This window comes from Oncorhynchus keta, chromosome 12 (genome assembly GCF_023373465.1).
Source record: "Oncorhynchus keta strain PuntledgeMale-10-30-2019 chromosome 12, Oket_V2, whole genome shotgun sequence".
NCBI classification, from domain to species: Eukaryota; Metazoa; Chordata; class Actinopteri; order Salmoniformes; family Salmonidae; genus Oncorhynchus; species Oncorhynchus keta.
In genome coordinates, this window is record NC_068432.1 from 50,571,361 (window position 1) to 50,584,169 (window position 12,809).

At 44.3% G+C, this 12,809-nt stretch overlaps 1 protein-coding gene across 3 annotated transcripts in view; it reads left to right on the top strand.

Annotated features, from left to right (window-relative positions):
- LOC118391637 (phospholipid-transporting ATPase IC-like) overlaps positions 1-12,809 on the top strand; it is a 77,253-nt gene that overhangs the window by 30,411 nt on the left and 34,033 nt on the right. For all 3 annotated transcript variants that reach the window (XM_052458594.1, XM_052458593.1, XM_052458595.1), the window contains 7 exons: positions 1,566-1,664; positions 3,581-3,642; positions 4,183-4,255; positions 4,365-4,435; positions 5,606-5,688; positions 7,466-7,624; positions 7,953-8,041. In XM_052458594.1, coding sequence (XP_052314554.1) covers positions 1,566-1,664; positions 3,581-3,642; positions 4,183-4,255; positions 4,365-4,435; positions 5,606-5,688; positions 7,466-7,624; positions 7,953-8,041 — 636 coding nt within the window. The remainder of the gene's footprint in view (positions 1-1,565; positions 1,665-3,580; positions 3,643-4,182; positions 4,256-4,364; positions 4,436-5,605; positions 5,689-7,465; positions 7,625-7,952; positions 8,042-12,809) is intronic.

Below are 12,809 nucleotides of genomic sequence, written 5' to 3' on the forward strand. Positions count from 1 at the left end.
TGGTGTTATACAGGACCCTGGTCTGAGTAGTAATGTAGTGGTGTTATACAGGACCCTGGTCTGAGTAGTGTTGTTATACAGGACCCTGGTCTGAGTAGTAATGTAGTGTTATACAGGACCCTGGTCTGAGTAGTAATGTAGTGTTATACAGGACCCTGGTCTGAGTAGTAATGTAGTGGTGTTATACAGGACCCTGGTCTGAGTAGTAATGTAGTGGTGTTATACAGGACCCTGGTCTGAGTAGTAATGTAGTGGTGTTATACAGGACCCTGGTCTGAGTAGTAATGTAGTGGTGTTATACAGGACCCTGGTCTGAGTAGTAATGTTGTGGTGTTATACAGGACCCTGGTCTGAGTAGTAATGTAGTGTTATACAGGACCCTGGTCTGAGTAGTAATGTAGTGGTGTTATACAGGACCCTGGTCTGAGTAGTGTTGTTATACAGGACCCTGGTCTGAGTAGTAATGTAGTGGTGTTATACAGGACCCTGGTCTGAGTAGTAATGTAGTGTTGTTATACAGGACCCTGGTCTGAGTAGTAATGTAGTGGTGTTATACAGGACCCTGGTCTGAGTAGTAATGTAGTGTTATACAGGACCCTGGTCTGAGTAGTAATGTAGTGTTGTTATACAGGACCCTGGTCTGAGTAGTAATGTAGTGGTGTTATACAGGACCCTGGTCTGAGTAGTAATGTAGTGTTGTACAGGACCCTGGTCTGAGTAGTAATGTATTGGTGTTATACAGGACCCTGGTCTGAGTAGTAATGTAGTGTTGTTATACAGGACCCTGGTCTGAGTAGTAATGTAGTGTTGTTATACAGGACCCTGGTCTGAGTAGTAATGTAGTGTTGTTATACAGGACCCTGGTCTGAGTAGTAATGTAGTGTTGTTATACAGGACCCTGGTCTGAGTAGTAATGTAGTGTTGTACAGGACCCTGGTCTGAGTAGTAATGTAGTGGTGTTATACAGGACCCTGGTCTGAGTAGTAATGTAGTGGTGTTATACAGGACCCTGGTCTGTGTAGTAATGTAGTGTTGTACAGGACCCTGGTCTGAGTAGTAATGTAGTGTTGTTATACAGGACCCTGGTCTGAGTAGTAATGTAGTGTAGTGTCTTGTAGTAATAGTGTTATACAGGACCCTGGTCTGTAGTAATGTAATGTGGTGTTGTACAGGACCCTGGTCTGAGTAGTAATGTAGTGGTGTTATACAGGACCCTGGTCTGAGTAGTAATGTAGTGTTGTACAGGACCCTGGTCTGAGTAGTAATGTAGTGTTGTACAGGACCCTGGTCTGAGTAGTAATGTAGTGTTGTACAGGACCCTGGTCTGAGTAGTAATGTAGTGTTGTTATACAGGACCCTGGTCTGAGCAGGGATGAAGCACTGTTGGTCAACAGAAACCGCAGATCAATGAAATAGGAAGCATTCTAATCAGATTATTCCTTATTCCTGAGTAGTAATGTTGTGTTGTAGATTATTCCTGCAGTCGACACGCTGCTTTAAAACGTTCTAACGTGTCGGATAAAGGAATAGATTGTGATATTAATATTCATGTTTTTATTCGGCAGATAATTCCTGAGATCACCACGTTGCCTTGGTACACCACCTTAGTGCCTTTAGTTCTGGTGCTGGGAATCACAGCCATCAAAGACCTGGTGGACGATCTGGTGAGTGACTCCGACCTCCTCCTTCGCTGGCTGCATCTCAATTCTCCACACTTGTCTCCCAAAGTATGCATTTGTTAACACTTCCCATCATGGATTTTTTTAAAACACAAGATTTATGTAAAAGCATTGGCGAGAAGTTCTCTGCAAGTATACAAAAAGGGGGAGGGAAAAATAGAGTTGAAAATCGGGACATTTTTGCCACTTGCCCAGACTCTGTTAACTTCATCCAACCATGTCCTTCCTACAGACTCTGTTAACTTCATCCAACCATGTCATTCCTACAGACTCTGTTTATCCAACCATGTCCTTCCTCCAGACTCTGTTCATCCAACCATGTCCTTCCTACAGACTCTGTTCATCCAACCATGTCCTTCCTACAGACTCTGTTCATCCAACCATGTCCTTCCTACAGACTCTGTTCATCCAACCATGTCCTTCCTACAGACTCTGTTCATCCAACCATGTCGTTCCTCCAGACTCTGTTCATCCAACCATGTCCTTCCTACAGACTCTGTTCATCCAACCATGTCCTTCCTACAGACTCTGTTCATCCAACCATGTCCTTCCTACAGACTCTGTTCATCCAACCATGTCCTTCCTACAGACTTTGTTCATCCAACCATCAAAGTTCCTCCAGACTCTCTTCATCCAACCATGTCATTCCTCCAGACTCTGTTCATCCAACCATGTCCTTCCTACAGACTCTAAAACACAAGATTCATCCAACCATGTCCTTCCTCCAGACTCTGTTCATCCAACCATTGCCACTTCCCAGACTCTGTTAACTTCATCCAACCATGTCCTTCCTACAGACTCTGTTAACTTCATCCAACCATGTCCTTCCTACAGACTCTTTTCATCCAACCATGTCCTTCCTACAGACTCTGTTCATCCAACCATGTCCTTCCTACAGACTCTGTTCATCCAACCATGTCCTTCCTACAGACTCTGTTCATCCAACCATGTCCTTCCTACAGACTCTGTTCATCCAACCATGTCCTTCCTACAGACTCTGTTCATCCAACCATGTCCTTCCTACAGACTCTGTTCATCCAACCATGTCCTTCCCAGACTCTGTTCATCCAACCATGTCCTTCCTACAGACTCTGTTCATCCAACCATGTCCTTCCTACAGACTCTGTTCATCCAACCATGTCCTTCCTACAGACTCTGTTCATCCAACCATGTCCTTCCTACAGACTCTGTTCATCCAACCATGTCCTTCCTCCAGACTCTGTTCATCCAACCATGTCCTTCCTACAGACTCTGTTCATCCAACCATGTCCTTCCTACAGACTCTGTTCATCCAACCATGTCCTTCCTACAGACTCTGTTCATCCAACCATGTCCTTCCTACAGACTCTGTTCATCCAACCATGTCCTTCCTACAGACTCTGTTCATCCAACCATGTCGTTCCTCCAGACTCTGTTCATCCAACCATGTCCTTCCTCCAGACTCTGTTCATCCAACCATGTCCTTCCTACAGACTCTGTTCATCCAACCATGTCCTTCCTCCAGACTCTGTTCATCCAACCATGTCCTTCCTACAGACTCTCTTCATCCAACCATGTCCTTCCTACAGACTCTCTTCATCCAACCATGTCCTTCCTACAGACTCTGTTCATCCAACCATGTCCTTCCTACAGACTCTGTTCATCCAACCATGTCGTTCCTCCAGACTCTGTTCATCCAACCATGTCCTTCCTCCAGACTCTGTTCATCCAACCATGTCCTTCCTTCAGACTCTGTTCATCCAACCATGTCCTTCCTCCAGATGAGAGACAGGCCAAGAAATAGGCCTCCTTTTCATTGATGGCATATGCAGCGCACTCCATTTAATGAAGAGAACATTGTGGTCCATTTTTAATCTTAGTGCTGAACCCCTGCCTGGTGTTTTCTCTTTCCTCTCTAACAGGCCCGCCACAGGATGGACAACGAGATCAATAATAGGAAGTGTGAAGTTCTCCTGGATGGCAGGTAATGACTAGGAACCACAGAGAATCACTCCTTTGATAATAACTAGTTTTAATCAAGGCGGCAGCTCCATTGAAGGTTTACACCATTTTAAAGTAGTCAACTGGGCGGTACTTGAAGTGCTTTTAAGGAAGGATCACAAAGTTCCATCCAGGTCATTAGGGTTAGGGTTACACAATGCAAACAGTCTGGGTAGCCATTTGATTACCTGGTTCAGGAGTCTAATGGCTTGGGGGGATAAAAACTGTTGAGAAGCCTTTTTGTCCTAGACTTGGCACTCCGGTACCGCTTGTCATGCGGTAGCAGAGAGAACAGTTGTATATCTAGGTGTATGGTATGAATGTATATTATTACACAATAGTGTTATATTTTCTATGTGTGGGTGTGGAGCTCCTTGGTGTAGCAGCATACCCTTTTATAATATCTTGAATAGTTTTTGTTGTATTTGTCTGTGTTATGCATCAAGACAAATGTCATGTTTTGAACATGACCTACAAAGAATCTGAATAGCTGAATGAAACACACTTTTTTTTTCCAAACCAGGTTTCAAGTGTCGAAGTGGATGAATATCCATGTCGGTGATGTGGTTCGTTTGAAGAAAAATGATCACATCCCGGTAATGTCATTTATTTGTTCTTTGACTAAAAACCCAACTAGCCATTATATAATTCAGTTACAATATTTTGATTTGGTTATTTTATTTTAATTTTATTTTCTTCATTTAGGCCGACATTCTGCTGTTGTCCAGTTCAAACCCCAACAGTCTTTGTTATGTTGAAACCGCCGAGCTCGATGGGTAAGATGTTCTCCAATGGACCTTCAATTATGGGCTGGTCCCAAATGGCTCCCTTTTCCCTATGTAGTGCACTACTTTAGACCAGAGCCCTATAGAACCCTATTCCCTATATAGTGCACTACTTTAGACCAGAGCCCTATAGAACCCTATTCCCTATATAGTGCACTACTTTAGACCAGAGCCCTATAGAACCCTATTCCCTATATATAGTGCACTACTTTAGACCAGAGCTCTATAGAACCCTATTCCCTATATAGTGCACTACTTTAGACCAGAGCCCTATAGAACCCTATTCCCTATATATAGTGCACTACTTTAGACCAGAGCTCTATAGAACCCTATTCTATATATAGTGCACTATTTTAGACCAGAGCCCTATAGAACCCTTTTCCCTACTTTAGACCAGAGACCCTATTCCCTATATAGTGCACTACTTTAGACCAGAGCCCTATAGAACCCTATTCCCTATATAGTGCACTACTTTTTAGAACCCTATTCCCTATATATAGTGCACTACTTTAGACCAGAGCTCTATAGAACCCTATTCCATATATAGTGCACTGTTTTAGACCAGAGCCCTATAGAACCCTATTCCCTATATAGTGCACTACTTTAGACCAGAGCCCTATAGAACCCTATTCCCTATATAGTGCACTACTTTAGACCAGAGCCCTATCGGCCGTGGTCAAACTTAGTGCACTATCCTGTATAGAGAATACGGTGCCATTTGGGATGCAGACCGTGTGTCTTAAACCTTTTTTTATGTGTGATTTAATTTGTCAAGAACTTCCCCTTGATAACATGATAAAATTACATTGACAGAATGTGCTTTTGTGTAAAAAGGGTTTGCTGAGACTTGTTAGAATCACAGTCTCCTTCAGCCTGGAGATTCGATTGAAAACTCATTAGTCAAACAATACCGTCAGAAGCCCAGCATGGTTCAGTTAATTCAATCAAATGTTCAGGTTATTGTCCTTGTGTAAAATGTACAGATGTTTCTTTAAAAACAAAATCATAAATAAAAGAAGGATTGAAAATTGAAAAACTCATTAGACACCAGAAAAGCTCAATACGCAAACTTGAGTCTGTCGTCAAACAATATATATATATACTGAATTTGTCCACAAATGAGTCTACTGAAATGTCAATGTACATTTGATTGCTTTGCAGGGAAACCAACCTGAAGTTTAAAATGGGTCTGAAAGTGACAGACGAGAGACTGCAGGAGGAGGGCCAGCTGGCACAGTTTGACGGTAACATACTGCTGTGCTGTCGGTCTTAACTAACAGATTGACGTTAGATACATACTTATTTAGATATGTGTGGTGGGTCTGAAGAGGAATGCACTAACTGTACATCGCTATGGAGAAGAGCATCTGCAAATGACCAAAATGTTGTATAAAATGTGTGTATTTTGGATAGGGAGTGGGAGAGAGAATCCTCATACAGCCGTGATAGTGTGTCACTGTTCCCTCGTTTCCTCATACAGCCGTGATAGTGTGGTCACTGTTCCCTCGTTTCCTCATACAGCCGTGATAGTGTGGTCACTGTTCCCTCGTTTCCTCATACAGCCGTGATAGTGTGGTCACTGTTCCCTCGTTTCCTCATACAGCTGTGATAGTGTGGTCACTGTTTCCTCATACAGCCGTGATAGTGTGGTCACTGTTCCCTCGTTTCCTCATACAGCCGTGATAGTGTGGTCACTGTTCCCTCGTTTCCTCATACAGCCGTGATAGTGTGTCATTGTTTCCTCATACAGCCGTGATAGTGTGTCACTGTTCCCTCATACAGCCGTGATAGTGGGTCACTGTTTCCTCATACAGCTGTGATAGTGTGTCACTGTTTCGTTTCCTCATACAGCCGTGATGGTGTGTCACTGTTCCCTCGTTTCCTCATACAGCCGTGATAGTGTGTCACTGTTCCCTCGTTTCCTCATACAGCCGTGATAGTGTGTCACTGTTCCCTCGTTTCCTCATACAGCCGTGATAGTGTGTCACTGTTCCCTCGTTTCCTCATACAGCCGTGATAGTGTGTCACTGTTTCCTCATACAGCCGTGATAGTGTCACTGTTTCCTCATACAGCCGTGATAGTGTCACTGTTTCCTCATACAGCTGTGATAGTGTGTCACTGTTTCCTCATACAGCTGTGATAGTGTGTCACTGTTCCCTCATACAGCCGTGATAGTGTGGTCACTGTTTCCTCATACAGCCGTGATAGTGTGTCACTGTTTCCTCATACAGCTGTGATAGTGTGTCACTGTTTCCTCATACAGCCGTGATAGTGTGGTCACTGTTTCCTCATACAGCCGTGATAGTGTGTCACTGTTTCCTCATACAGCCGTGATAGTGTGTCACTGTTTCCTCATACAGCTGTGATAGTGTGGTCACTGTTTCCTCATACAGCTGTGATAGTGTCACTGTTTCCTCATACAGCTGTGATAGTGTGGTCACTGTTTCCTCATACAGCCGTGATAGTGTGTCACTGTTTCCTCATACAGCCGTGATAGTGTGTCACTGTTTCCTCATACAGCTGTGATGGTGTGTCACTGTTCCCTCATACAGCCGTGATGGTGTCACTGTTTCCTCATACAGCCGTGATGGTGTGTCACTGTTTCCTCATACAGCCGTGATAGTGTGTCACTGTTTCTTCATACAGCCGTGGTAGTGTCACTGTTCCCTGTTTCCTCATACAGCTGTGATGGTGTCACTGTTTTCCTCATACAGCTGTGATAGTGTGTCACTGTTCCCTTGTTTCCTCATACAGCCGTGATAGTGTCACTGTTCCCTCATACAGCTGTGATAGTGTCACTGTTCCCTTGTTTCCTCATACAGCCGTGATAGTGTCACTGTTTTCCCTTGTTTCCTCATACAGCTGTGATAGTGTCACTGTTCCCTCATACAGCTGTGATAGTGTGTCACTGTTTCCTCATACAGCTGTGATAGTGTGTCACTGTTTCCTCATACAGCTGTGATGGTGTGTCACTGTTTCCTCATACAGCTGTGATGGTGTGTCACTGTTTCCTCATACAGCCATGATAGTGTGTGAGGAGCCTAACAACCGTCTGGATAAGTTCACGGGGACGATGCGTTGGAGGAAAGAACGCTTCCCTCTGGATCTGGACAATATGATGCTGAGAGGATGTAGGATCAGAAACACTGACGAGTGTCACGGACTGGTCATCTTCGCAGGTAAATACCTTGCATAACCTTTCAGCACCAAATGGATATACACACTCATTCACTCCACTCACTCCACTCACTCCACTCACTCCACCACTCACTCCACCACTCACTCACTCACTCACACTCACTCACTCACCACCACTCACTCACTCACTCACAACACATGATTTGACACAGCCACAGACATCCTTTTCAGGTAAATACCTCACACACGTTCATCATCAATATACAGACCTACCAACAACATGGACATGCAGGCATGTGAATATGCTGTCTTGGACTTAATCTCATATGCAAACCCTTACTCATCTGTTTGTTTGGTGTTTTGATGTAGGCGCCGACACTAAAATCATGAGGAATGGGGGCAAGACCAGATTCAAGAGGACTAAAATCGATGAATTGATGAACTACATGGTGTACACTGTAAGTGGTATTACCTTCGGTCATCCACTACACCTTCACAAAAATATTTCACCCTTTATGAAATGGAGTCTCTTTTAAAATCCATTTACGCTGAACAACAAACCTCGGTTTATTTATTTTATTTTTTTACATTTGTGACCAGTGTTTTCTCTCTAAGTTTGGTTGATAAACTTTTTTTATTTTATTTTGGCTCACGAGACACGGTTATCCTCCGTTGCTGTGACTACTACTATCTGTCCCGGGATCCTGCCAGACCAAGAAGTCCGAATTTGTTTGCTGGAGATAGCTACCATCCTAGCTGGTAGCTATCAGTATAAAGCTAGCAGGGTTTTCCATTTTGGCTGGGACTGCAAAGGTGTCCCATGCTAATTGTGGCTGTGTTCCATGCTAGCTGTTGCTTTTCCCCTTGTAATCTGACCTGACCCTCCCCTTTAATCTGGTCCTCTTCAAGCTCCCGGGGGGATGATCCTCTTAGCGGGGGGGTGATGATCCTCTTAGCGATAGGAAGCGATAGGAATCCCGGACTGGACACGGATTTCCAACAGCTCTATGGTGAGAAACAGCTCAGTTCCTGGTAAAAAAAAACTCCTGTGCTCTCCTAGAGAACGAGTACAGAGCATTAAGACTGCTTTCTACCATTCTACGATGGATGCCTGGGGCTAACGCTGTCGTAGTCCATGTGGTGTCAAATTACATTGTGAGGGCTAGCTCGGAACTGCTGAAAAATAGATTTTAAAGAACTGATTCTAGCTCTGAAAGATTCCAAATAGAGGCTGATTATTTCAGGCCTGGTACCAATGCAGGCTACTGGCATTGCACGTATGGCAAAAATAGTACTGTAGCTCTGTTGGCATAACTTTTAGAATTACCTTTGACACCTTCTGGAAACAAAAGATGATCTACAGGAATGAGTCTGTCCAAATCATCTTGGCTCCTGGACTCCTGGACAATGACTTATCAATGACCCAAGCCCTGCTCAGATAATCACTATTATGGTGTCGCTGAGTTTGTCGTAGTGTTGCAGAAAATGTATTGTCCCAGGAGTTTTGGAAGTCATAGTGTATGTTTTAAAAAAAATGTATTTTACCTTTATTTAACGTGGCAAGTCACAGGCACAGTGGGTTAACTGGTCTTGGAACAGTGCGTTAACTGGTCTAGCAACAGTGGGTTAACTGGTCTAGGAACAGTGGGTTAACTGGTCTAGCAACAGTGGGTTAACTGGTCTAGCAACAGTGGGTTAACTGGTCTAGCAACAGCGGGTTAGCTGGTCTAGGAACAGCGGGTTAACTGGTCTAGGAACAGCGGGTTAACTGGTCTAGGAACAGCGGGTTAACTGGTCTAGGAACAGCGGGTTAACTGGTCTAGGAACAGTGGGTTAACTGGTCTAGGAACAGCGGGTTAACTGGTCTAGGAACAGCGGGTTAACTGGTCTAGGAACAGCGGGTTAACTGGTCTAGGAACAGCGGGTTAACTGGTCTAGGAACAGCGGGTTAACTGGTCTAGGAACAGCGGGTTAACTGGTCTAGGAACAGCGGGTTAACTGGTCTAGGAACAGCGGGTTAACTGGTCTAGGAACAGTGGGTTAACTGGTCTAGGAACAGTGGGTTAACTGGTCTAGGAACAGTGGGTTAACTGGTCTAGGAACAGCGGGTTAACTGGTCTAGGAACAGCGGGTTAACTGGTCTAGGAACAGCGGGTTAACTGGTCTAGGAACAGCGGGTTAACTGGTCTAGGAACAGTGGGTTAACTGGTCTAGGAACAGTGGGTTAACTGGTCTAGGAACAGTGGGTTAACTGCCTTGTTCAGGGGCAGAACGACAGATTTGTACCTTGTCAGCTCGGGGATTTGAACTTGAAACCTTTCAGTTACTAGTCCAACGCTCTAACCACTAGGCTACCCTTATTCTAAAATGGTATGAAGCTAGAAGCTTGGCACACCTGTATTTTGTGGAGGTTCTCCGTTTCTTCTCTGCAGATCCTCTCAAGCTCTGTCAGGTTGGATGGGGAGTGTCGTCGATGCACAGCTATTTCCAGGTTTCTCCAGAGATGTACGATCGGGCTCTGGCTGCGACATCCAAGGACATTGAGACTTGTCCCTGAAGCCACACCTGCGTTGTCTTGGCTGTGTGTTTAGGATCGTTGTCCTGTTGGAAGGTCCTGAGGTCCTGAGCGCTCTGGAGCAGGTTTTCATCAAGGATCTCTCTCTACTTTGCTCCGTTCATCTTTCCCTCGATCCTGACTAGTCTCTCAGTCCCTGCTGGAGCTCTGGTAGTGACCATTGGGTTCTTGGTCACCTCACTGCCCAATGCCCTTCTCTCCAGATTGTTCCGTTTGGCTGGTTGGCCAGCTCTAGGAAGAGTCTTGGTGTTTCCGATCTTCTTCAATTTGATAATGATGGAAGCTACTGTGTTCTTGGGGACCTTCAATGCTGCATACATTTTTTTGGTACCCTTCCCCAGTTCTGTACCTCGACGCAATCCTGTCTCGGAGCTCTACGGACAATTCCTTCGACCTCATGGCTTGGTTTCCAGGAGTCCACCTTTGGGAACCTATATAGACTGGTGTGTGCCTTTTTTCAATTGAATTTACCACAAGTGGAGTCCAATCAAGTTGTAGAAACATGTCAAGGATGATCAATGGGAACAGGATGCACCTGACCTCAATTTTCTTTTGTCTCAAAGCAAAAAAAGTCTGAATAATATATATGTAAATAAGATATTTTGGATTTTAATTTTATATAAATGTTGAAATATTTTCACTTTGTCATGATGGGGTATTGTGTATAGATTGAGGAATTTGTTTTTATTTAATCCATTTTAAAATAAGGCTGTAACTTGGAAAAAAGAGAAGGGGTCTGAATACTTCCTGAATTCATTGTATGGCTACCATATTGTGATCAATACATCCGATGGGTGTGGATACTGCTTTACAGTAGATTTCTGTAGCGTTAGTAAAGATGTGATCAATACATGTGGATGATTTCATTCATGTCCTGTTTGTAAATCCCCTGGTAGGTTGACTGACAACCTGAACCAGGGGATTTCAAACTGAACTGGTTACAGTTTGAAGCTTCTTGATTGGACAGCTTGATGAAAACCAGTCAATATTTAGGTCACCCAGAAAATATACCTCTGTTTACATTACATACATTATCGAGCATTTCACACGTTAAGTTGCTACTCGGAGGTCTTAGTAAACGTTTTATAATGCAGATACACTGCTGTTTTACAGTAAATAAGTGAAGACTTTCAGCACGCTTATAGGGAAAGGGCATTCAACACGCACTTACACAAATGACTGATGATAGGCTGAGAGAAATTGATAAGATGTAAGTCGCTCTGGATAAGAGCGTCTGCTAAATGACTTAAATGTAAATAAGATTGGTGGCTGTTTTGTTAGACTTCAGTGCGGCTTTTGACATTTATCATAGTCTGCTGCTGAAAGAACTTATATGTTATGACTTTACAGCGCCTGCTATATTATGAAGAGTTACCTGTCTTAACACAGAGGGTGTTCTCCAACATAATCCAGGTAGGATCAGGAATTCCCCAGGGCAGCTGTCTAATCACCTGCCACTGGCTCTGAGTAAAGCCTGTGTTTCTATGTATGAGGACGACTCAACACTATCCACTTCAGCTACCACAGCAAGTTAAATCACTGTAACTCTTAACAATGAGCTGCAGTTTTTATAGTGCCTGGCAAGAAATCAATTGGTCCTAGATATTTTCTAAAACCTAATAAGCATTTTATTTGGAGCAAATCATTCACTAAACCCTTAAACCTCAATTAAGTCTTGACAAGAATAATGTGGAAATTGAGCTAGTTGAGACTAAACTGCTTGGCGTAACCCTGGATTGTAAACTGTTATGGTCAAAACCGGTGGTCGGTTTCTGAGGGGAGAACGGCTCATAATAATGTCTGGAGCGGAGCAAATGGAATGGCATCAAACACATGGAAACCATGGAAACCACGTGTTTGACATATTTGATACCATTCCATTCATTCCACTCCAGCCATTACCGTGAGCCCATCCTCCTCAAAAGCAACAGTGGCTAAGATGGGGATAGATCTGCCTTTAAAAAAAAAAAAAAAAAAATGTAAACACCCTTTTGGACTCGATTTTATGATCTTGTCTCATCACTGCAACTCCCCAACGGGCTTGGGAGAGATGAAAAGACGAGTCATGCTGAAACATGACCCGCCAAGCCACACTTCTAAACACCTGCTCGCTTAACCCGGAATCCAGCTGCACCAATGTGTTGGCGGAAACACCGTTCACCTGATGACCGAAGTCAGCCTGCAGGCGCCCTACCCGCCACAAGGAGTCGCTAGAGCACGATAAGCCAAGGAAGCCCCCCCAGCCAAACTTACCCGGACGACGCTGGGCAAATTGTGCGCCACCATATGGGACTCCTGGTCACGGCCGGCTGGGATCGAACCCCAGGCTGTAGTGAAGCTTCAACACTGCGATGCAGAGGAGGCGGCTGCTCTGCCTTAACGACAATCTCAACAAGGCAGGTCCTACAGGTTCTAGTTTTGTCGCACCGGGACTGCTCCCCAATCGTGTGGTCAGGTGCCACAGAGGGACTATGGGAAAATTACAACTGGCCCAGAACACGGAGCGCTGAATGTACGCGGAGCGCTGAATGTACGCGGAGCGCTGAAATTGAAAATGTCATTCTCTCATGGATCAAAGTGGAGGAGAGATCGACTTCTTCACGACTTGTTTTATAAGAATGTTTGACCTGTTGAATGGACCAAGGTACTAG